The sequence below is a fragment of the Rhincodon typus genome, chromosome 17 (assembly GCF_021869965.1).
Source record: "Rhincodon typus isolate 14 chromosome 17, sRhiTyp1.1, whole genome shotgun sequence".
In the NCBI taxonomy this organism is placed as follows: Eukaryota; Metazoa; Chordata; class Chondrichthyes; order Orectolobiformes; family Rhincodontidae; genus Rhincodon; species Rhincodon typus.
In genome coordinates this window covers 18215179-18240928 of record NC_063348.1, presented here as the reverse complement: position 1 = coordinate 18240928, position 25750 = coordinate 18215179, and the positions used below count along the sequence as shown (strand labels likewise).

At 41.5% G+C, this 25750-nt stretch overlaps 1 protein-coding gene across 1 annotated transcript in view; it reads left to right on the top strand.

Moving 5' to 3' along the window:
• LOC109928222 (eosinophil peroxidase-like) overlaps positions 1–1901 on the top strand; it is a 65572-nt gene extending 63671 nt beyond the window's left edge. The window contains exon 14 of the mRNA XM_048607306.1: positions 1819–1901. Within this exon, the coding sequence (XP_048463263.1) occupies positions 1819–1901 (83 nt within the window). The remainder of the gene's footprint in view (positions 1–1818) is intronic.
• The last annotated feature ends 23849 nt before the right edge of the window (positions 1902–25750 follow it).

Here is a 25750-nt window from a genome sequence, read left to right as displayed (position 1 = left end):
TGGTTCTTCTTTCTTCTGGCTTGGATTTCTGAAAGCAGAATTACTACTCCAGCTGACGCAAATCATTGACCGTGCAAAATTGAGATAAACCATTGCAATTTTAGGATAAATCACAGATATAGAATATCTTTCTTCAGATTTACTGTATTTAGAAGATTTCAAAGTCACTCAGATTTGCTATTTCGACAGACCATGAGCGAAGATACTGCTAGTATTGATTAGTTTTAACACAATTAAATGTCACTTTACAAATGATACTTACTGTAGGTTAGGGCTGTAGACTCTCCATTTTCCTTCTGTTCATGTTCTGACTCTCAGAAGGTTCCAGAAGGCTCTTTTTCTCATGTGCGCATGGTAATATGGCAAAAGAAAAGTGAATGGAATTTGAAAACCCTTTCAAGTAGTGGTGGTCATTTGATCAGCTAATCTGCAGATTTACAGCACGGCTTTGTTCTTGTGTTAATCTCCTTTTCTAACATTCTGTTTGGTTTTTACTGCTTTTTCACAACTTTAAGTGGTAAAGCGTGTAAACTGTAAAAGACCAAACTGATATTCGACCATTAAAGTTTAGGACTGTAAAAACATAATTCTTTGCATATTTTGCACACTTAAAATCCCAAATATCTAGCTTTTAGCCCTCTGTCCTGACAGTTTTGCAGTCTCTCTACCACCTTTGATGATCCAATTCTAATTAAAACCATTCCTCCCTTGTACCTAGTATGGACATCATTTCCATTCCCTTAAGCCCAAGAGTTCAGACTTAATTGGAAGATAATGGCATCAAATGGCTTATCCATTTGCTGCTACGTCTCACTTCTATTGCTTCCCTCCTTATAATGAACCAACTGAGCTAAACTTCTTGGAAAGCACCCCTGTCGTAGCCCCAAAAGCACATTGTTCTCTACTTTCTTTTAAATCTCCCCTTGACTTGTCTTGGTGCTCATCTTGGAGTCATAGTGTCAATCTGAGAAAGAAGGAGGAGTTTGTCTGTTTACTCTCTTTAGAGTAATCCAGGTAGTCCCAGTGGGTAGGAAGCCAAATCAGTCCAACAGTTCATTAAAAGGAACAAAAACAGAAGTTGCTGGAAAAACTAGGTCTGGCAGCATCTGTGAAGAAAATATCAGAATTAACGTTTCGGGTCCAGTGACCCTTCCTCAGAACCCACCTGTGGAAGGGTCACTGAACCCGAAATGTTAACTCTGACATTTTCTTCACTGATGCTGCCAGATCTTACGAGCTTTTCCAGCAACTCCTGTTTTTGTTCCTGATTAACAGCGTCCACAGTTCTTTTGGTTTTTATTTAGTTCATTCAGAGGCAGGTTCAGTATTCACCACTTTCTCAGATATTTTTCCAAACGAAAACATAACTTTTCTTTCAAACTGTCATGCTGCATTTCAAGCATGGAGCTGGGTGGATGGAGTAAGGTCTCACACATTAAAGAAACAAACTGCAAACATCAGCTGTTATTGTATCCATGGAGATTGTAGGCCTTAACTTGGATTATTTCTTTAAGCAGGCCTTAATTTGGCAGCTCAAAAATTGCTAATAACTTATTTTGTTATTACTCAGAGAGCAAAGGAAGACATTGGACTTACACAGCAGGCTGCTCAGCCTGTAAAAGAGAAAACAAAATGGGTTAGCAGTTTGGGCTTTGCCTTTGACAGAACTGTTGTTCAGTATTGTTAATCCAACCTTTTAAATGTTGATAAAAAGCATTGTACCTGTAACATTTTCTCTATTACAGCATCATCCCTTGCACTAAATTGCTGGTCACTCAAGTTACCCTCCTAATTTCCATGTTGTTTTTTTCCTTTTAGGTTTAGTCCCTCTCACCTTTAAAGCTGCCATCATCACTGCTCTCATTGAGAGAATTCACTTCTCACTTCTAATCTGTGTATAGATGTGTTGAAATATTATTTCTTTTTGTGCTTTGTACATAATAAATTCACTCTTTTGTTAATTCAAGAAAGCCTGGTTAAATTAGTTCCTTTTAAAACAAGTTCATTTGGTCAGCGTGGAATGTATCCACAATCGAGAGGATCTTTTGTAGTTTAACTTGTTGCAACTAATAGGGAGAATAAAGAATGGGCACAATCTTTTAGGAGTCTAAATGTTGTGGGCTATAACAAGAAATCAGGGAGAATTGCATGAGATATCCAGTGAGGTCTTTCTTGAAGTCATGAGTAACTAGTTACATTGTCGAACAGTGTTGGAATATGAGATATTTGTATCACTGATGGCCACAGGTGAGGTGTTGGAAGACGGGAGGTTGGCTAACATGTTGCCACTATTTACGAAAGAGGTAAGGAAAAGCCAGGGAACTGTAGACCGGTGAGCCTGACATCAGTAGGGGGCCAGCTGTTGGAGGGAAAGGACAGGATTTACATCCATTTGGAAAGGCAAGGACTGATTAGGGATAGTCAACATGGCTTTGTGTGTGGGAAATTGTGTCTCACTAACTTGATTGAGTTTTTTGAAGAAGTGATGAAGATGATTGATGAGGGCAAAGCAGTGGACGTGATCTTTATGGACTTCAGTAAGGCTTTCACCAAGGTTCTTCATGGTTGACTGGTTTGCAAGGTTAGATTACATGGAAAACAGGGAGAACTAGCCATTTGGATACAGAACTGGCTCGAAGGAAGAAGACAGAGGGTGTTAGTGGAGGGTTGCTTTTCAGACTGGAGGCCTGTGACCAGCGGTGTGCCACAAGGATTGGTGCTGGGTCCACTGCTTTTTGTCTTTTATATAAATGATTTGAACGTGAACACAGAAGGTATAGTTAGTAAGTTTGCGAATGACATCAAAATTGGAGGTGTAGTGGATAGCAAAGAAGGTTACATCAGAGTACAACGGGATCTTGATTAGTTGGGCAAATGGACCGAGGAGTTGCAGATTGAGTTTAATTTAGACAAATGAGAGGTGCTGCATTTTGGAAAGGCAAATCAGGGCAGGACTTATACACTTAATGTCCTGGGGAGCCTTGATGAACAAAGAGATCTTGGAGTGTATGTTCATTTTATCTGTGAAAGTGGAGTCCCAAGTAAACAGGATAATGAAGAAGGCATTTGATATGCTTGCCTTTATTGGTCAGTGCACTGAGTATAGGAGTTGGGAGGTCATGTTGCAGCTGTACAGGACATTGTTTAGGCCACTTTTGGAATACTGCACTCAATTCTGGTCTCCCTGCCAAAGGAAGGATGTTATGAAACTTGAAAAGGTTCAGAAAAGATATACAAGGGTGTTGCCAGGGTTGGAGGCTGAATAGGCTGGGGCTATTTTCCCTCAAGCATCGGAGGCTGAGGGGTGACCTTGTAGAGGTTTATAAAATCATGAGGGGTATGGAAAAGGTAAATAGGCAAGGTCTTTTTCTTTAGGATGGGGTACTCTAAAACTAGAGGCCATAGGTTTTGGGTGAGTGGGAAAAGATTTAAAAAGGACCTAAGGGGGCAACTTTTTCATGCAGAGGGTGGTGTGTATATGGAATGAGCTGCCAGAGGAATTGGTGGAGACTGGTACAATTACATCATTTAAATGGCATCTGGGTGGGTATATGAATAGGAAGGGTTTAGAGGGATATGGGCCAAATGCTGGCAAATGGGTCTAGATTTATTTAGGATATCTGGTTGGCATGGATGAATTGGACCGAATGGTCTGTTTTCGTGCTATACATCTCTATGACTCGAATTGTGAGTTGCCTATTAACAGGGATTATTGCTTGTTGTCAGCTTCATTAACAACATATCTCGCCTCATTAATATGCAGCTTCCTATCCTACCACCTGCCTCGAGAAAACTGGCTGCTGTAAATTGCCGACATGTAAATGGGGGCCTGGTGACTTTAGCTCCACCTCTGAACTTCCATCTTGGATACACAGCACTGGCATCTGCATTTACCATCTCATATGCTCCGTGGGTAGTGACCGGGTACACCGCTTGTCCATGGTCATTGGCCTCAGACACTTAACAATCTGCTCACATCATTGTGGCACATCTCCAATCCACTTGAACCACGCTGTTTTACTGGGAGTTATCACTGCAATGCTGCTGCAAGGACAATGTGTGTAGGGACAGGCACCCAGCTTATGGATTGGACCTGGCTGCTCATTTGCTTCCTTCCTGCTCGCTCATTCAGTCACTCACTCACGCACCGTGAGTCATCCCCGCCTTACCTTGCTTTGCTATTTAGCGTTTTGCTACATTTGCCAGAGATAGCAGACTCAAGGTACTTCTGTCTTGCCTTGCAATTTGCCGTGCTACTTAGCACAGTCATAAAGCCAGGAAGGTTGTAGTGGCTATCAGCTGTCCTCAGTCTGGTCCAAGGAAGAAACCTTTCAGTCCGGGGTTCTCGGCACAGCAAGTCAAGGGCAGCTTCCAATACCAATCCAAAGGCTTGGGCATGGTCAGTCAGGGTCAGGATCCTCTTGATATCTGGTGAGGATCAGGATATCAGGCACCCCACCCCCCGTCTTGTCTCTTCCTGCTCTATCGTGGGTTCTTTCTTTCCTCAAACGAGAGAAGGGACTATATTAAGAGAGATGAAAGTGGATTTTACAGCTGTTAGTGCTGCAGCAGATGAGAGAAATGTGGTGAGGTGTCCTGTGTGAGTAGGCAGTGCAGGGTTAGCAGTGTCGAGATTGTGTGGGTGAGACCAAGCGAGGGAAGATGTTACATGTTATGGTGAGAGGGGTAGAGCATGAGACTTGGCAGTAGGTGTGTTCAGAAGCACAGATAGAGTGAGTGCGGGATGGCAGAAAGACGAGTGTGGCACTCACCCTGATGGGAAGGAAAACATCATTAACCTTCTTCCTACTCTGCTGTGTGTTCCTCCAAATGGAACACACTGCACTGACCAGGCTGGCAGGGTCTGGTGTTGTGGCCTCATTTGCCAGCCCTGGGGGATGACCTTTCTCAGCACCATCTCATCCAGCAGGACCTCCAGGTGTCAGCCCACAAAGCAAGCTACCAAATCCCACTTCTCTCTGATTTTAGAGGCAAATGTCATGTACCATGCAGGGCAGTTCCTCACTGACAATACTGGTTTGGGTCTACAACAGCCTTTTAAAGATGGCACTGGACCAGGTATTTTGGGCCATTCTCTAATATCCAGGCAATGCCTATGGCCAGTGGGAGAATCAGGCTCGTGTTGGATGAAAGAGGCAGGATGGGTAGTTTATGAGGTGAGTTTGGAAAACTCACGAGGCTCTGTGTAGAAAAAACCTCCATGAAACCTGATGAAATTGGGACTTACTCAAAAAAAGTGCAAGATTCCACCCAATGTTTTTGGACCCTGCTCCAAATTCCATTCTCTAGTGTTAGGGCTTGCTAGACTAGCATGCCAGATATTGAACCCTGCTATTCCCAGAGTGTTACCAAATGTTAGTTTTTTTTAAAAGGTATATACAGCATCCCAATTTACCTACCTTGAAGACTAATGTTGATAGAAAGCATCGACCAAGTTTCTGTACCAAACAAGAATTATTATTTATTTTAAGTAATTAGGCTATAGCTACAAATAAACAAATTTAAATCATTGGCATAAAACATGACCAGCTAAAATTCTAATCCCCTTATAAACTCTCCATTTCTCACTCTCACACACACACATGAAAAACAAACAAAAATATATAGACACACAAACAAATAGGGAAAATAGATTATTGGTAGAGGTAGAGAAGAACTTGAAAGTCACTTCAGTTGTCTTTGCTTCTTGATTTTAATATTGAGATAATCCTACCTCAACTAGCCAAATCCGTTGCTGTTCAGATGTCTTCCTCTGGAAGCTTCATAATAATTGCAAACTGTCTGAATCATTTGGAAAATGTCTCTGATTTATCAATTTAAAAGTCACAGCTCAAGCAACTGCTGCAGGAAAAGTAACTGGTTTTCTTCAAGTTTAAACTAAGTTTTTAACTGCAGAGAACGGGCAGCTTCTTCTGGGAAGAAAAATAGCAATTCTTTGCATTTCTCTTTCAGTCCATTTCTGCATCTCTGTAACTTGTTTTCAGTTCCAACCTGCTCAGTTAGCTGAGAACTAATTAGCTTTACTTGCAAACAACCCCTTGGTTCCTGATCATCTGCATATTGCTGGAACCTATAGCCACACAAAAAAGAGTTCCCAATAGGTATCCTATTCCTTGCTGTGAAATTATGTAGCCATTTTGATCAATCCCTGTTTTGAAAAACAGTTCTTTCTTCTTGCAGTGCACAGTTTCTACAGACATAAAAATGAAAAAAAGTCAAGGTTCTTACGCTAACTATTGACTCTATCCCTCTCCCTGGCAACAGTCTCAGAATAAACTAGTCTGTTCACAACCTTGCTTTCATATTTAACCCTGAGCTGAGTTTCTGACCATATGTCTGTGCCACCACTAAGACTGTTTATTTCCATCTTCTTAACATCACCTAATGTTGTTCTTTTCTCAGATTATCTCCTGCTGGGAGTCTCATTCATGTGTGTTCCATGACCTCCTACATTGTACATACCTTAATTTTGAGCTCATCAAAACTCTAAAACTTAATGCATTTGACTATCACCTCTGTGCTCGCTGATATATGCTGCCTCATAGTCAAGCAATTGATTTTAAGATTTTCATCCTTGTTTTCAAATCCATGGCATCCCCTTTCACTTTCTTCTGAATCTTCTTTAACCCTGCAACTCTCTGATATATTTGCACTCATTTAAATCTGGTCTCTGGAGCATCAATTCTTTTTAAACAGGTCTGAAAGTCATTTGGGCAGTGACCTCAATCCATTCCAAGAAAGAATGTGATTTTAGTCAAATGTCTGGGAGAACCATTGTAGTACTGATGGGTAAAATGTTTATACTGTTGGGTTTATGAAAGGCAGAGGAAACACATTCAGACAATTAGTTTTGTTTTGACTTCAGAACAGAAAGTTCAGAGTTTTAGTTCAGAAGAACCCAGAGTTCAGTTTAGAAGGTAGAACAGGAGAATCGAGATAATGGCCTGGCGGTATTATCATTTGACTGCTAATCCAGAGACCCAATTAAATGTTCTGGGGACCCGGGTTTGAATCCCACCATGGCAGATGGTGGATTGTGAATTCAATAAAAACCTGGAATTAAGAGTCTGTAGATGACCATGAATCCACAGTTGATTGTTGGGAAAACCCATCTGGTTCACTTTAATGTCCTTTAGGGAAGGAAGCTATCATTCTGACCTGGCCTGGGCCACATGTGACTCCCCAGACGCACAGCAATGTGGTTGACTCTTAATTGTCCTCTGGGCAAATAGGGATGGGCAATAAATGCTGGCCTTGTACCATGATGTATAAAAAAAAATCAAGTCATTGCAGGGAACTATCAATCAGCCGAAGCAGTCTCGAGTTTGTGGAGCTTCCAAGCAAGGAGAGTTTGGATAGAAATCTTCACATTGTTAGAACTGAGAAAATTTAAGGCCATGAGAATTGTGAAATGTACAGATTGGGAAAGAGATTGTAAGATTGCCACTATAGTTTAAGCAAAAGACATGGGGGAAAGCCAGCTAAGTAAAGATTTAAGAAAGCTGGATTCCAAAGAAGAGTCAGATTGCACTCAAAACATTAACTTTATTTCTCTTTCCATGGATGCTGCCAAACCTGCTGAGTTTATCCAGTACTTTCTGTTTTTATTTTTAAAATAGCTGAAATTGAAGTGATGTTTCTCTGGGATTGAGTCTCTGTAGTAGATAATGATGGCAAACAGGTTGAAAATTTGTTTTATTAAGATTTTTCTAACTTTGTACATATACATTGTTATTTTGTGTGATATGTTTCAGTGACTACCCACAATAATCAACTTCAAAATTAACCATATGATCCCTCCACCTCCTCCAGAACTTCCAATTCCCTGGTTCCCAACACCTCATCTTTACCATGGACATCCAGTCCCTATACACCTGCATTCCCCATGCAGATGGCCTAAAGGCCCTCTGCTTCTTCATTTCCCACATCCCCGACCAGTCCCCCTCCACTGACACCCTCATCCGCTTAGCCGAACTCGTCCTCACCCTCAACAACTTATCTTTTAATTCCTCCCACTTCCTACAGACAAAGGGGGTAGCCATGGGTACCCGCATGGGTCCAAGCTATGCCTGCCTCTTTGCAGGTTACGTGGAACAATCCCTCTTCCGTACCTACACTGGCCCTAAACCCCACCTCTTCCTCCGTTACATTGATGACGGTATTGGCGCTGCCTCATGCTCTCACAAGGAGCTCGAACAGTTCATCCACTTCACCAACACCTTCCACCCCAACCTTAAGTTCACCTGGACCATCTCTGATACCTCTCTCTCCTTCCTGGACCTCTCTGTCTCCATCTCTGGCAACCACCTAGAAGCCAATATCTATTTCAAGCCCACCGACTCCCACAGCTACCTAGAATACATCTCCTCCCACCCACCTTCCTGCAAAAATGCCATCCCCTATTCCCAATTCCTTCGCCTCCGCCGCATCTGCTCCCAGGATGAGGCATTCCACTCCCGTACATCTCAAGGACCGCAACTTCCCCCCCTCAGTGGTTGAGAACGCCCTCAACCATGTCTCCCGCATTTCCTGCAACTCATCCCTCACACCCCCTCCCCACAATAACAACCAAAATAGAATCCACCTCGTCCTCACGTACCACCCCACCAACCTCCGTATCCAACGCATCATCCTCCAACACTTCCGCCATCTGCAAGCTGACCCCACTACCAAAGACATTTTTCCCTCCCCACCCTTATCTGCTTTCCAGAGGGACCACTCTCTCCGGGACTCCCTTGTCCGCTCCACACTCCCCTCCAGCCGCACCACACCCGGCACTTTTCCCTGCAACCGCAGGAAGTGCTACACCTGCCCCTACACCTCCTCCCTCACCCCCATCCCAGGTCCCAAGAAGACTTTCCACATCAAGCAGATGTTCACCTGCACATCTGCCAATGTGGTATACTGCATCTGCTGTTCCCGTTGTGGCCTCCTCTACATCGGGGAAACCAAGCGGAGGCTTGGGGACCGCTTTGTGGAACACCTACGCTCGGTTCGCACTAAACAACTGCACCTCCCAGTCACGAACCATTTCAACTCCCCCTCCCATTCCTCAGACGACATGTCCATCCTGGGTCTCCTTCAGTGCCACAATGATGCTACCCGAAGGTTGCAGGAACAGCAACTCATATTCCGCTTGGGAACCCTGCAGCCCAATGGTATCAATGTGGACTTCACAAGCTTCAAATTCTCCCCTCCCCCAACCGCATCCCAAAACCAGCCCAGCTCGCCCCCGCCTCCCTAACCTGTCCTTCCACCCACCTATCCCCTCCTCCCACCCCAAGCCCCACCCCCATCTCCTACCTACTAACTTCATCCCACCCCCTTGACCTGTCCGTCCTCCCTGGACTGACCTATCCACCCCCCACCCCACCTCCCCACTTACAGTCACTTTTACTGGCTCCATCCCCGCCTCTTTGACCTGTCTGTCTCCTCTCCACCTACCTTCTCCTCTATCCATCTTCTATCCGCCTCCCCCTCTCTCCCTATTTATTTCAGAACCCCCTTCCCCTCCCCCATTTCTGAAGAAGGGTCTAGGCCCATAACGTCAGCCTTCCTGCTCCTCTGATGCTGCTTGGCCTGCTGTATTCATCCAGGTCTGCACCTTGTTATCTCATATATGATCCATCAAACCAGGTTTCATTTCAGGATCTGACTTGTCCAGTATTTTTATCAGTTGGAATTATAATACATTTAAACATCTCCTCGAAAACGACATCTTTTTGTGATCAGACCAATATCTCCTTGTGTAGCTTGATATCATATTTGTTTAATTATGTTCCTGATAAGCATCTTAGGATGGTTAATTGTGTTAAAGGTGCTCTACGAATATGTGTTTTTTGTTGCTAGTCACATCAAACCAAAGAACTCATCTTAACAAACAAAACCAGATATGCTGTTTTACTCCGCTTTTTTCCAAAGCTGCTCAGTTTAGCCTTTAGTTATGGTGTGCTGAACCATGAACATCATCATTGTCAAACCATGTTTTGATAAATGAGACAGAGATTCAGTGAGGTGGCAGTGCAGAAGAATGTTCTTGCAATCCAGCTGTTCTGTGAGTTTAGCAGTCCCAACAAAGATCAATTAAGTCATCATAAACTTTGTCTGTCCCAGTGAAAATTTTAACTCATTGAGGAATGGATCCACTTCTGGGGGAGAAGTTTAAATTATGGTCTTGTGCACTGCAATCCCTCAGCATTTTCACTCCTAGGCTTTTGAGAGCATTGAGATCATCTTCTTAACGTAGCTAGGGATCTTAATTATCAAAAGTTTAAGTTCCAGTGATGTAATTCAGTCTCTGATACTGCATTAAAAGTGAGATGCATGAACCTGCAGACCACCAGGGGCTTACAATTCTGGGAGCTGGGAGGAGGAGTGGAAACATTTTCTGCTTTTCTGTCTTCATCTCTCCCTCCTCAACTATAACTGACTTACTTATTCAGCTTGCTCGAACTTGTCTCTCTAACTTTGTGATCTCTGATATTTTGCTGGGGTATGAGCTTAATATCAATTTTTAAAATTCATTAATTCACAGGATGAGGGCAACATTGCCCATCCCTAATTGCCCACAAGGCAGTTGAGAGTTAACCACTTTGCTGTGGATCTGGAGTCACATGTAGGCCTGGCTGGGTGAAGATGGCAGTTTCCTTCCCTGAAGGACTTTGTGAGCCAGATGGGTTTTTCCACCAATAAACCAATCGTCTAATGGTCATCTGTAGATTCTTAATTCCCGATATTTTTATTGAATTCAAACTTCACCATCTGCCATGACGGGATTCAAATATTAGCTAAGTTTTTGGATTAATAGTCTAATGATAATACAGCTAGGCCATGGCCTCCCTGCATTAATAAATCTCTGGATTTAAGATTGGCTGTAGTCTTGAAGCTTATTTATCTCTTTTCTTTCAGTCTTTCCTGAGATTGTTTCATTGCTTAGCCTTTGTAGCCTGGAGTTAATTATTACAGGGCAATAACTGAAATGAAGCTGGTTTCTTATTACAGCCTGTGTCTGACTGGCCAAGGGTCAGAGCGTCTCTCGGTGTGTCCTTACGTCAGTAAAAAGCTGCAGCTGAGGACTGAGAGTATGAGGAGCTTGTGTCTGTTATTACTTACGACCAACCAACTCACTTCCAAAAAAGCTTCCAAGTTTGTTTCTGCTGGGCAAAGTTTCCATTGCCTTATTATGCGGGAAACCAAGACAAGGAAACAGAGTTAGGGACTGCAAGATGGAGCCGGGATCAAGAGGAGTTCACACTCTGGGAGGTCTCATAAACAGGGTTATGAGGTAAATGCAGCTGATTTCAATTTCCAGAGAATGAATCTGGACTTGGCGATGACAGGAAAAACAGTTCAAGGGGATTGCACCACCTCTGCCCCTCACATTCCTGCAGGACCACTCAGCAGATGTACACAGCCCTGTCCGGATGGTACAAAGTATCTGGAATCTCGCACAATGCTAAACAGCGAAGAGCAGTTAACCATTGACAGGTAGGAAATATTGTGAAATAAACACAGAGCGGGGAGATTTGGGGAGGGGGTCGAAGGATATAATTGCTTCTTACGCATTGCAGTGTTTTCAGACCAGAGTCTGATCAATACTGTCAGTCAAAGTAATGTGGGGACATTCCACAGTCCTATGTCACCAAACTGTGTTGCAACAAAATTACATAGAGTGGCTTCTGAAATACAAGTGGAACAATAATCAGTTCAAAGCCCACCTTTAATCTGTCCACAATGTCTCTGTTGAGAGGATTGAGATAATGTTGAAGAAAGCCTGAGCACTGCAGGAAGATTTTTGAATCAATTAGAGATGCTGAGGAGGGAAACTCACAGAAGCACATTTGTTTTTCAAATGCTTGAGGAAGAGGAATGCATAAATAAATAAAACATCTGAGCTACACAGGAATCTCGAGTTTCACTATGGGAAATGCTGCAGGACAAGTCATTGAAACAGAAGGCAGTGTTGAAGGAAAGACTAAATAAATTATATTATCATTTTACATGTGAAGATTCGACAATCGCTTTTGATCTGCAGTGCGTAAAATCGCACATGCCACTGATCCTATACAAACTCTAGGATACTCACTGCAACTCGAAATGACAGAGGTTCAGCAGGTGACAGATAATGCTGTAAGTAAGCAACTTATTTACACTAATGTGTAGCATGGCACCACAGAATGCCTCAACATGGACAAGCAAAGACATTCTGTATCATATATATTGTCAACTAAATGGGAGGTATTCCTTATGCATCAAGAAAAGGAGGCAACAGGATTTCTGCAGAAAATCAGTGTTCAGTTTCACACCAGGATAGTCTAGAACATTTACAAGAAGAACCTGGCTCCACAGAAGATGGCAGCCACACAGCACATTCAAACAGCAGCAAGGCGTTCACACATTAGAAATAGTGCAACAGAAGAAAATAACATTTAACAGTACCAGAGTACTCTACCTAAAGAATATCAGTGCAATATGTTGGCAACAGAGTATGTAACTAGAGAAGTGTTAAGGCTAGATGTCCTTCCTAATGCAGATAAAGCTGTCATGGAGAAAATGTCTGATTCTAATGCTTGTTAATGTAAACTTTAACCAAGTCTGGGACTCAGAATACAACCTGGGATTTCCTTCTTGATGCCCCAGTTGTGACATAGGTGGAGTTCTCACAATATCATTGTCTGTACGAGAAAAGCCTCGTGTGGAAATAATGCCACTACCTACAGAGAGAATAATTTTTACCCAAGGACAATCTTAATTGCTTCATCTTTGGAATAATCTTTAAAATAAATGCTCATTCTTTTTGTGGTCTACCTGATTCGATTGGGGCGGGGGCGGTGAAGGTGTGGGATGATGTTGTCGCACTGGATGATATAGCTGTAAACTCTTTACATCAGGGATGACACTCATTCTATTATGAGTCTTGATGAGTAAAATTGGTAATTTTATACACAGCACATTTAAGTAGACCACATTCCCTCTTAGCACTGAATTGAGAAAGTCCTTGCTTATTTATTATATAAATCTTGGAGCCAACAATTGTTGGGGGCCTGACTCCAACTCACAGAGATACAATGCCATTTTCCAACTCACTGCACCACTAACTAAGAATTTTAACATAGTTTGGTATATTTCAATAGAAATAGGTACAAACTTGCACAGCTAGAGAAGAAATAGAGTTGTTGAGCAAAGATTCATTATGTGTTATTTCCCGTGAGGAAAAGTAAGGTAGGTTTGAGCTGTAGGTTTGGGAAATGCGATACATCTTGAGTTTTGATTTGAGGGACTTGCAATATGTGATGAACCCTAATCAGTTTGGGAGTCTTGCAAAATTAGCACATTCTGAGTTATGTTTTTTTTGTGCTTATTGTGCCTTTTTCTTTGCCCTTACCAGATTTTTATCAAGATTTTTGATAATTTCTTAGCATAAAAGATTTTGGGTCTGTTTTACTAAAACAACGATAAATTGTATTTATATACATTTAATGCAGCAAAACATCCCAAGCAAAATCTGACCCTGAGCCCCATAAAGAAGTATTAGGGCTGGCAATCAAAACCTTGGTCAATTTTTACAGGAGCAGGAGATTCCGGACCTCATGAGCTCAGCATGTTATGTTTTAAGCGCTGTGTTGTAAAACAAAGCAATTTCACATGGTTATAAAAAAAAACTGCTTCGGGCATTGAATACTATATATGCATCAAATCTAAACAGCCAGTCGCTGGAGTGTCACAACTCATTGTCTATTCAAAAATACTTTTTAAACCTAAACCCAAATCACTGGGTGGGTTCACCAAGGCAGCTGGGTTTACTGATAAGACTACTGACAAATAACTGACCAGGTCTGCATCACATTTGTCCTCTGCTTGGAACAGACAAGAAAGGGACCCAGAATCATTTTTTAAACTAGGGACTGTTAGGTTTATGTCTAGGGCTAGAATTATGGATAAAAATAGACAGCAAATTTTGAAGTTTTTGAGTAGCCTAGGAAGAATATGATTCAGTCAGCTCACAATACGGACAGGATGTGAGGCTTATTGTTTTTTCCCCCCATTTTTGAGGAATGAGATGATTTTAAATAAGAGGAATTTTATGCGAGTATTATTGTGTTCACCTGCTCTCTGATATAAAGCAGCTTCATAATTTACACCTGGCTACATTTTCACAAATTGTTTCAGACCACACATTGGAGAAAGACATGCAGGACAAAGCATCGTTCAGATCACAAGGAGATATTATTGTAATACTGTAAATTGTGCTATGTTTATGATTATGTTTGGGCAGTATTAGCACATCAATATTCGAGAGCAAGACAGCTAGGCTGCTTTATGTCTAGAACTACGTAAAATCTTTCAATTCAGAAACTGGCCATTCAGTGGCATAAATCTTTTGCCAGTGTTTATGTTCTACACAAGCCTTTTTCCCAACCTAATTCATCTGTCCTATACCCTTCTTTTTATTTCTCTCTACTCTTATACTTATCTAGCTTTCCTTTAAATGTGTCTACACTAATCACCTCACCATTCCATGTGGTAGCGTACTTCATACTGTAAAAGAATATCTAAAGCAACCCAAAGCTTATAATACATGAATAAACTGTAGTTTGAGGAGGTTGCTGGCTGAATTATACATTAGACAGAATGTACCATGTGCTCTGAATGGCTGGAGCAGTGGAATGTAATGTGCAATATTCGCTCAATTGATTATTTGGGGAAATGCGCCCTCAGTGTAGCATGTGGTGCTACATGTAGGGTAGCAGCAGTATAGTTTTGTGGCTTTCCAAAGGATGGAGGAGGGTTGGAACCTGTTCCCTGGCTTCTGAACTTTATTGCTGGATGAGGAGAAAAGATTAAAAAAGTATATCTATATAAATTGAGGTTGAATAGTTGCTCTTCACAATAGGCAAATAGCCCCAAGTTCACCTTGGCCAATGCTGAATTGTCCTTATTCAAACAAATGGGTTAACTCTCTGTCATTCACTGAGCTTTGGCCTGCAACCAGTATAAATATATACAGTGGACTGCAAGTTCTTTTCAGATATCCTAATCTATTCCCTTGCAAATAGAAACCTTATTCAGAGTGCTTTGTGTTCTAAGTATTACAATGAAGTGTAAAGTCTAAGCAAACATAAGATCATAAAAGATTAACTTTGAGGAGAAATGTAATCTGATAATTGGCACATTATAAATGCTGTGAATTTGATAACTTAAGTTATTATCTATCATTTGAATTTTTTTATTCCTGCGCTTTCACTGCTGTTTCAGTTCCCCAGTGGTCATTTAATTAGAGGGAATTACTGAAGTGATATTGAGCTATGTTGATCAAATGGGTTTAAATTTGATTCCTAGTCAGTGTTATCTCAATTCCGTTGAGGGGCAATATTAGTGGCACAGCAACCATTATTATCAGTGTACTCTTGGGCAAGTATCATGACTGTGTAACTTTAATACATATTTTGTAAAGATGGATAAACTGAAAAATTCACACAGAATCCTGCAATGTGATTCCAGAAGTCACATAACTGCCCTTGTTGATACAGCCAATGAAAGCAGACAGACTGATATGTTATCTCAGCATCAGTCACAAAGGGACAAATTTAGAATTCGATTAACCCTGGACAACCCGATCAGTCCTCCGAGAGGGATACACACGGGGAATTTTATCCTTATCGACTTCACATTGTCATACAATGACTTATCATTGTTAACATAGCAGTCATTTTGTTTTGGTTGTGATAAGACAGGCTGTGAGACACCACATTTTCAGAACTCCAAGAAGAGACATCATTTAAGAGAAAGCAGATTCTCAATAGAGAGATGGAAAAAGGCAAACTAAACTATTGCACTGAACCACCTTACCAAAGGCCACAGTGCACACTGCCCTAAAAGTAAAGTAAAGATTCCTTCCTTTTTCTCTCAGAATCTGTTCTGTTCTGTTTACTTGTGGGAGAAACCTTAAACTATTCAACTCTAGAAGCCATCATAAGTACTGAATTTTGCCTTCATGTTCTCAATCCTTCTTCCTTCTGAAAAGAACCTTCAAGCAAACCAAGCCTGCAATGACAACAGACTGATCTTACTTTCATCTTTATAAGATCATTTATCCATGCAAACCTTTAATCTTTGCATTGATCTTTTAGCCAATTTACATATCACATTTTACTTGGTAAATTTAAGCAATAATTATGTTATGAACTAACATCTGATGTTGCTTAAGACTATGTTTTGCTACTGATTATTTAAAAAGAAAATACAGAAACTGAAATGGGCTAAATAAATCACAGGTCATGGACCACACTTTAGAGACACTTGTTGTGGTTGTGACATAAGGAAGGGAAAAAGATTAGTTGTCATCCTGTAAACCCAGTAGAAATCATACAGGCAGTTGCCAGATGAGGATAGATTGAGCTTTACTCTAAGATAGTCCATTGTTCAAGATGGATTTGGATGAGGAAAACATTCAGTTGGTAGCTCATCAATTAGAATCAACTTCAGGCCCCCTTCACTTACAGCATTGATCATGAGTGTGAATGTCCTGCAGATGTTGGGAATCTGAACTCGATTTGGAAGATGCTAGAAATACTCAGCCAGTCAATCAGGCAGGAACTGTAGGGGGAGAAACAGAATTAATATTTCAGCCTGATGATCGTTCATCAGAAATTTTCTAATGGAAAGTCATTGTGCCAAAACACACAATGTGTTTTCATTCTTCACAGATGCTGTCTGACCTGGTGACTATTTTCAGTGACTTCTCCCTTTAAGAGAAGCAGTTTGACTACATCTCATGATGTCAGCCCTTGCTGAGTGCTCAGGCAGCTGGCAGCATGGCTGTCCCTCAGACAAAGTCTGCATCGAGGAGATTGCGCTAAGTTTGGGCAACACAGTGGCTCAGTGTTTAGCACTGCTGCCTCACAGCACCAGCGACCTGGGTTTGATTCCACCCTTGGGCAACTATCTGTATGGAGTATTCACATTCTCTCCATGTTTGTGTGGGTTTCCTCTGGGTGCTCCGGTTTCCTCACACAGTCCAAAGATGTGCAGGTTAGGTGGATTAGCATGCTAAATCGCCCATAGTGTCTAGGAATGTGCCGGCTTGGTGGATTAACCCATGGAAAATGCAGGGTTACAGAGATAGGGTGGGGGGGTGAGTCTGGGTGGGATGCTCTTTGAAGGGTCAATATGGAACTCAATGGGCCAAATGGCCTGCTTCCACAATGTAGGGATTCTATGATTCTATCCTGTTGTATCCTAAACAACTGTCTCTGCTAACTCTGTTCCTCTCTACTGGGTGAGACTGAACCCAGACTAGGTGACTGCTTCACAGAACATCTCTGCCTGGTTTGTACGCATGACTTTGATCTCTGGTCACTTGTTATTTCAATGTACCATTCTGCTTTGATGCTGAAATTTTTGCCTGAGTCCTACTGTAGTATTCAAGTGAAGCCCAGGCCTTCATTAAATCCTTAGACAATGGTTTGTTCACAGGCAAGTAGAGCTGTTTGTATTGCTTGAATTCCAAAATCACCAGTCAAAGCAAACAGCTTCAGCAGACTACCGAAAGCATTCACCCATTTCCTACAGACCTGGATTTTTTTTCTCCGAACATTCAACAACTCGATAGAAAACCAGAAAGAAAGAGCAAAATCAACAGGAGTCTGTGGAAGCTTCCAAGATCACTCTCCTGCCAAAACTGAGTCAGAACTGTTTTTTTTCTCTTTCCAATCAACATTTCTGTGTTTGGTTTATTAGAGCCAGTCCTCTTTGATCAATGAATTCAACATCCAACCAGCTGTCAGGCCTAATGCATAGTAACAACTCGGTGCCGATTCTTCTACAGTGTCCTTAAAACAGAAATTAAGTTGATTATCTTCAAGGCCAGTTCCCGACAGCAAAATGTTTTGTTCTCTGCTTTAAAATAAGCTGCTATTCAAAGTTCAACTCTTAAGCACAACTCACAGTCCCAAACCAAATTAAATAAGAAAAATAAAAGTAGTGAGGGCCTTGACAAGTCATATTGGATTTGAAATGTTAACTCCATTTCTCCCTCCACAGATGTAGCCTTACATGCTATGTTTCTCGAGGACTTTATGTTTTTGCATGAGATCTCCAGCATCTGCAGTACTTTGCTGTTTACAGTATATATTTGTTCACTGCCAGGCCTGTTTTTAAAGCCCATGCCTAAATGCCCTTGAAAACAGCATGAATTCTTGAACTGTTGCCGTCTATGTAGGGATGAACTCCTTCAGTCTGTGTGGTGATGTGCTGTTATGTTGGATATACCAGAAAATTTAGATTTAAAATGTCTGTTTTAAATTGTTCGTCCATAATTTAAATGTATACATTTTAGTCTTAATCATTTTGAAGTTATATAGTGACATGTCAATTTCTTTGCATCACTTAATATAGAGATAGTCCCTCTCTTTATATAGTCTTTTACAATCTTTTATCATTTAGGTTTTTCCAACCTTTCCCCATAGCTCAAGTATTTTATATTATATTTTGTTCTTATAATGGTCCTTCAATTTTCCTTTTGAGGCATTACTGCTCTGTGTGAACAAAGCTTTCAAAAACTGCTCACTATGTTATTCCTACATTACAGTAGGAGGGATTAACCTTGCTTCAGTTTTAGGTGTGGGTACATTATCGGATATTCCAGCTTTATAGCTTATAATAATTACCTTGTTTATCATGACCTAGAATTCTACCACTGCACTCGGTGACTCTAGCAGATGTTTGGGTGATGTTGCAAGTCTGTGTGTGCTGACTAAGTTTGTTCAAAGTCTTTCAACAAAATTCTTTATCACACTTGTGTCAGGTTCTCTTAACTCCTCTGCCCAGAATGGGTGTCTCTCTTATGGTTAGCAACTGAAAGGAGAGCACTCTTGATGGTTTAGTGAATTAACTGCGCCACAGAATAAAAATTCAATTCATCATCCATCATCCATTCATCTGGTTTAGTTAATTTCAATGGTAGAGGTTCTACAATTGACTTTCATTACCTGGGCAGGAAAGGAAAGCAGTCAGTTTGGGATCCTCTGCCGATCATTATCCACATCCCCCTTTGAAAAATATGTGTGGCTTTTGAAAATTGAACCTGACTATGATGCATGTACATTTTTTAATTTCAAAAATATAACTTATTCATAAACTATCTACAAGTTTACTACTTTTTTTTAGAGTTGTTCAACCATTATTTACTCCTGTTTGCAGTAGTCGGTCTCCCCACAACTTCACTTTGCCCTGATTCATTTTCTCCCTTCCACTTCAGAAGTGAAGATATTGTCTCCAAGTAGTTTCCAAAGGTGTGTTGTGTGAATTTGAATACCACAATTAATTCATCTCTGGGGAATCTCGGCTTGGGGTGCCCTCAGGGATTCACTTTCTTGCAGGAATGATTGAAGAAGCAGGACTCATATCTAACTCTTATGTCAGCCTAAAGCTCCAAAGCTAAGTGTATTGCTTTGACTGGTAAGATCAGAATACTGAACACCAACAGTGGATCAAACCTAGTACTTTGTTGCTCTGTGTAGTTCAGCACCACACCAAGTGATTCAATGGAGAAATGAAGTTTCAAAGCCTTTATTGTAAAGAATTATGACTAATTCAACATTGCGAAGTAGAGTGTAACTGAAGTAATACCAGTAGTGATACAATCAGTAGTATGGGTGTTGTTATTAAGGTTGACAATGTGAGGAAACTGGATTAGATCCTCTGGAGGTGTGGTCAATAAGACATTGCTGGCTGGGAGGAGTTACTGACGTTCACTCCAGAGCGATCCAGTTTACTTTTGATTTTTTTAAATTTGTTCAAATTAATCGCAACTTTACTGTCAAGGTCCAGGAGTATAGAAATTGCCTTCTTTTCCATATATGTGCATCAAATTTCACTTGCAGACTATAATTTGTAGAAAGTGGAGAGTGCCAGAGGCTGAACTTTTCTGGGCAGGCCTTATCCTGTCTAAAGACAACAACTTTTACCAGTTTGCACACTTGAAAATCAGGTTGGTGATTTACGAATACGAAGAGGGCCTGTGAGCTGGTAGTTTTTCTGTATCCTTCTATCCGGACTAAACAGAATGCAGGACAATCAAATGGCAAAAGATATTGTATTACATTGCTGGACGATTGTGGTAAACTTAATTTGTATACCCCAGTTTCTGGGAATGCTCGGAGAATCTGTTCTATGTTCAATGACTTTTTCTAATTTTATATCATTAAAATGGATCTTGAATTGGATGGCACTTTTATTCTGTGATTGAGAGATTTCCCAAGAAGGATGCAACACATTGATCGTGTGGATAAGGTTAGTTAATTGGATGAACTAGGGACTGGTAAGTTAAAGACTGGTGACAGGCAATTTGTCAAATGTATTGAAGAATTTTATGTTGTGATTAACATTGGAAATTAAATTTCTGGGTGGTCAATGCAGCTGCAAGTATTAGATTCACGTAACGTAAAGTTAGATGACAAAAAGGGGAATTGTTTGTATTCTTTTACCCTGGTTAGAATTGAAGCAAGTTAGATAAATGACCCCTCTCAATATCGTGAGTGGGCAATATGCCAGAACGATTAAAAAAAAGTGTTGAAAATCCTTGCATGGTGGCAGAGAGAAAGTGCTTTTTAAAACCTTGGGACATTGCAAAGCAATTTACAGCCAAAGATGCACTTTTGAAGCGTAGTCAATGTTGTATTGTAGGAAACAAGGCAACCAATAGATTTGCAGCAAGCTCCCACAAACAGTTTCTTGTTTTTAGGCAGCCCCTTTGGATCAAGAATGAACTTGTTCGAACTCTGATTCATTGAATTTGGCTGGTTGATTAGTCCATTGCATGGTCTGTCGCATTTCGGGGGGGAGATGGCATTTGAAGAATCAGGCAGATGAGTTGTTTGGAGGTTTGTACACTCTCTTTGCTTTACTCCTGCATGCTCCTGACAAAGACTTTCAACATGTTCACTGTCCTTCAAATGAGTTTTCTTCATTTTAGTCAGTCATAGGCCAGGGAATCTCATGAGTTGGAGGAGATGTTTGGCTCTTTCAGGGATAATTTGATGACATCTTTGAAGCGTTCCTGTTGTCGTCTTGGGAGGCTCCTCCTGTAACTGTGTATCGAGTAGAGCAGTCGCTTTGAATGTCTGGCTTCAGGCATATGAATGAAATATCCTGCCCAGTCAAACTGAACTTGAGTAATTGTTGCCTTGATACTGGGCATGTTGGCTTGGGAGTTTATTGAGATTATACCTCTGGAGTGGGACTTGAATCCACAACTTCCTGACTCAGAGCTGAGAAATCTACCAACAGAGTCATGGCTGAAAAATTACCCGGAAGAGATCTTTTTTGTGTTCACTGCTGGTGCTTATTGAAATGCATGGTTGGCAGTATTTTACACTGGTATTAGCTCTGTTTATTATATTGCTATGTGTGGGGTAGGTGTGCAATGTGTAAATTGTTTCAGCTGTACTGGCGGGGTCACTAAGCCCAAAAATAATAACAGAGAGCAGGACACTCCCTGTAATAGTAACTTGGTAGTAGCAGTCATATATGCAGCAATATTTGGGGTGGCACAGTGGCGCAGTGGTTAGCACTGCTGCCTTCCAGTGCCAGGGACCAGCCTTGGGTAACTGTCTGTGTGGAGATTGCACATTCTCCCCGTGTCTGCATGGGCTTCCTCTGGGTGCTTTGGTTTCTTCTCACAGCCCAAAGATGTGCAGGTTAGGCTGATTGGCCATGCTAAATTGCCCAGAGTGTCCAGGAATGTGTGGGTTAAGTGGATTAACCATAGCAAATGCAGGGTTATGGGGACAGGGTAGACGGCTGGGTCTGGGTGGGATACTCTTCAGAGCGTTGGTATGAGCCAAATGGCCTGCTTCCACACTGTGTAGGGATTCTATGATTCAATAGGTTCTCTCATGGACGCAATGCTCTGACATTTGTAAGAATTCTGCACATTTTTGTTTCTATTTTGTGACCTTGTGCACAATTTTAATCAGCCATGCTCAAGGGTTTGTAAGGCCATATGCAGCGGAATGCAGCAAACGACACACTTTCACCAGCTACTCTGATGTATACTGAGTTCCAGGTGTCTGGAAATCGAGTGCCATTGTAAGTTGAGTTAGCTGGACTGGTGGTGTTGGTCCCTGAGCCCCCATTTCAGGAATGTCAGGCAAGATACTGTGCTTCACATTCCCACTGGAGGAAGGTGAATATTGAGAGGAATCAGGATGCAGCCACTAATGGATGTGGAACTCTCTGACCACATGAAGAATGTGATGGAGGGTGACCGGTGCCCTGTGTAGTGGTGCTTTTGGAGGGAGGTAGGCAAAAAAAAATCACTCAGTTTGAAATGAGATACTCCATGACCTTTTAATTAAAATAACAGGCTGGATTGTTTGTATTTCACTTCATTTCTCTGGCTGTGAGCTGAGCAGTTGCCGAGCATCTGAGACGCAAACTGTTTCGCAAGTTGGAAATTGCTGATGGACTGTGTGTTTGCGAAGTCTGGAGCCATTGCCTGGGCAGCTCCTTCTATTATTCAGGTGGCCGGATGTGTGTGTCAGTTTTGCTTGGAAAAGGAAGCCTCTCTCCCAGGCATTTTAAGTGAAAGTGAGCTGTTTTTCAACCAGACTTTTCCTCCCCTCTCTCTCTGCTGGCTGGAACTGCTTGTCTGCCTATTTGTCATAAGATTCCGGAGGGAAGGTCACATGTCAAAAAGGACGGAGTGAGCTCGCTGCATTTGATCATGTGATATACTGTCTAAGCCGCTGTTCCTGTACGTGCCCAGTGTTGTCGAATGCAGTGAAGTAGAGAGAGACAGAGAGAGAGAATTCTGAGAGCGGAGTGGGGCTGCTGGCTGGGAGACCCTGCTGTTTTGGTGCCAGAAGCTGGCATCCTGGCCCCTTGTGGGCCTGTGTGTCATGGAGCAACAGCTACAAGCTGTCGCAGTGGACAGCTAGGTGTGGTGGAGTGAGGGGAAGCCCCCACTACTATGTGGAAACGGTAAGTCTGAACCCTGTTGAGTTACAGCTTCTTTCCTCTGTTAGCAGCAGGGAAGCTTCTGTCGTCACCAGTTCTATTGCAGATCTAGTGGTGTTTCTGACAGGAAATGTACTGGGGAGGTTTAACAGGCTACAGTAGACGGAGCTGCAAATGTGTGGGATGAGAAACTGGGCTACAGTACTACAGTGGTTTTGATATATTAAATCCTGCTTTTTCTGTCTGGTTGTAACACTAGCAATGAATGTAAACTGCTGTTTATTGACGTGCTTCAGACTCTGCACAATACGGTGAAAAGAACAAATTATATGTTGATTTGTGACTTCTGAGGAGGAGCTCCATATCCATCCCTTAATTTGAGATACATAGAACTTCACGCAGAGATGTCCCTGTGTTTTCAATTACTTTAGAAAAGTCAGAGGCGAGAAAGGGGCACTGCTAGAAAGACAAGTAAAAGACGAGAGAACAAGAGGGATACTTGTACATCAGTAGAATAACTTTGTGGTTTGTTCCTAACACTGCGTAATTGTGTTTTCTTATCTTTGTCCCTTGTTTAAATCAAGGAGAGATATTTACTGTACTGTTCAGTGGATGTATAGTCTTTGCACTTACTTTGCATGTGAACAGTGATATTGGAGATGTGCTTATTTTAACCTTTCCCCCAGTTTTCTCCCAGAGCCAGTAATTGATAGAGTACAGCTTCATGGTCTACAGACAACTTCAGGCACCAAGGGTTAGGAGCCATTCTTGATGTTTAAGTCTAGACAGTGAAGTTTCGTGGACTATTGTACTGTGGAAGCATCACAACTGAGCCAGTTTTGTCTTCATCTAGTCACATGTTTGCAGTTCACAGAACGCCTCGCCGTAGTGGCCAGGGAAAGGAAGGTCAAATGGATTTTCCTTTATCTAGCGTGACTGAGACCTGTCGTAGTTACCCTGCTGCTGATCTGGCTGAGGTCAGTTTCTTCACCACAGATTTGGTTTAAACTGCAGCTCTCTGGTTTTTATACTGCACTGGATGGCCATTCGCTAATTGAGACACTAGATTGCTCCTGTACTGAGAGTCTGGATCATTCTTTTGTTGAGTGCCATTATTTAGAATTATTTCCGCCCTGTGAGGTTAACATAACTGTGGTTTGGTGTAAAATTGAGAAACTCTGCAATTCTTGTTAACCATACAAATTCTTAAAGGGATATCACACTCTCAAAGAAGAATTTGATAAACCTCAACTTTAACAAGTAATTGCTGCACTGAATTTCGGGTTGCGTTGAATTCTTTTTGGCCTCATGTACCTTGTGGTACTTCATGCTGCAAGCAAGGTTGTGTCAAATCCCTTTGCTGGTTGGCAAGGATGATGGTTGTTTAAATCCTGCATACCCAGAAAGGTGCCCAAATGGGCACACAGTCTTTTCAGGGCACAGCTCGGGCTTCTCTGATGACTTATTCAGTTGGTAAAGACAGTGACTGAGTTAGAATCGAAAGACACAGGCGTGAGTGTTGTTTTGTGGTATCTGCTTATCCCAACTAGGGGTTTCATATAAACAGCTGAAACTGATTTCCAAGACTCTGAACTAGGAGGGGAAAATCAACAAAGACTCCTATTCCTGACTGCTGTCTAATGACCTTTGTGAAGTCCATACATTTATTTGTTTGAGCATCAGATGACATCAGTTAGGCTTTGTCCATGATAATTAACACAATGAGCAGGGCACTTGCAACTGAACGGTTATAGAAATACATACGAAATATAAGTCCCTTTATGATCTTGATGGAATGGTTGTATTTGTGAGCTCATTGAGATGATAATCTCATGTTGGTAATCTTGATCAAAAAAAATACACTGGTGCTGGAAATGTTGCAAAAAATCTGAAAGCACCCAGTCTTAGAGGCAGCATCTGTTGGGGGAGAAACATTGTCAAAGCCACTCATCAGAACTTTAATTTCATTTAATTTTCATTTTCTCTGTGTAAAATTTTGGGTCCAATAGTTGCCCTTAGTGGGACTCAACTGATTTGACCCCAGGCCACAATAAACCATCCGTTTGAGTTGGAGATCGTGGGATGATTGGTGTGTGAAATGGACAAAATGGGATGGCTCTTTTGAGGTTGAGACTGAGATGTTCGTGGGTTAGAGTAAACAAAACTTCAGACCAAGCAGTACTGTGATTTGGGAATGCTTTACAGATGGGGCTTAATTCTATATCTCACCATATAAAGGAAAAATATTGCTCTTAAATAGTAGCTTTGCACTTCCTCAGGATATCTCAAATGGTTACACAACTATAAAAATGCCTTTGAATATGGCCATTGATCTAATGTAGGAAAATATAGCAACTAATGTATGCACAGAAAGGTCCCACACACACACACACACAAAATCCTGTTTCGTTTGTAAAGATGTTTGTTGAGGATAAATATTAGCCAAAACATCGGGAAAACTGTTCAAATAGTGCCCTGGGATCTTTTTAACTTCAGGTGGCAGACTAGACTTTAACTTATTGTACCATTTAAACAATACCCCCTCAGTACCTGAAGTGCTCAATTCTCTGGAAGAGGGCTTGCCTCCTTGGCATGCTTACTTTGGGGGGCCGATTGAGGCTGTAGCATGTATTTGATGTAACATTGCTTTGTACAACAAAGAGGGAACTTTATTCTGGATGAAACCCATGTACCTTTCATGGGAATGCTTGATGCTCGCATTGGCAAAATAAATGACAAAATATTTGATGTTCAATTCTAATGAATGTCA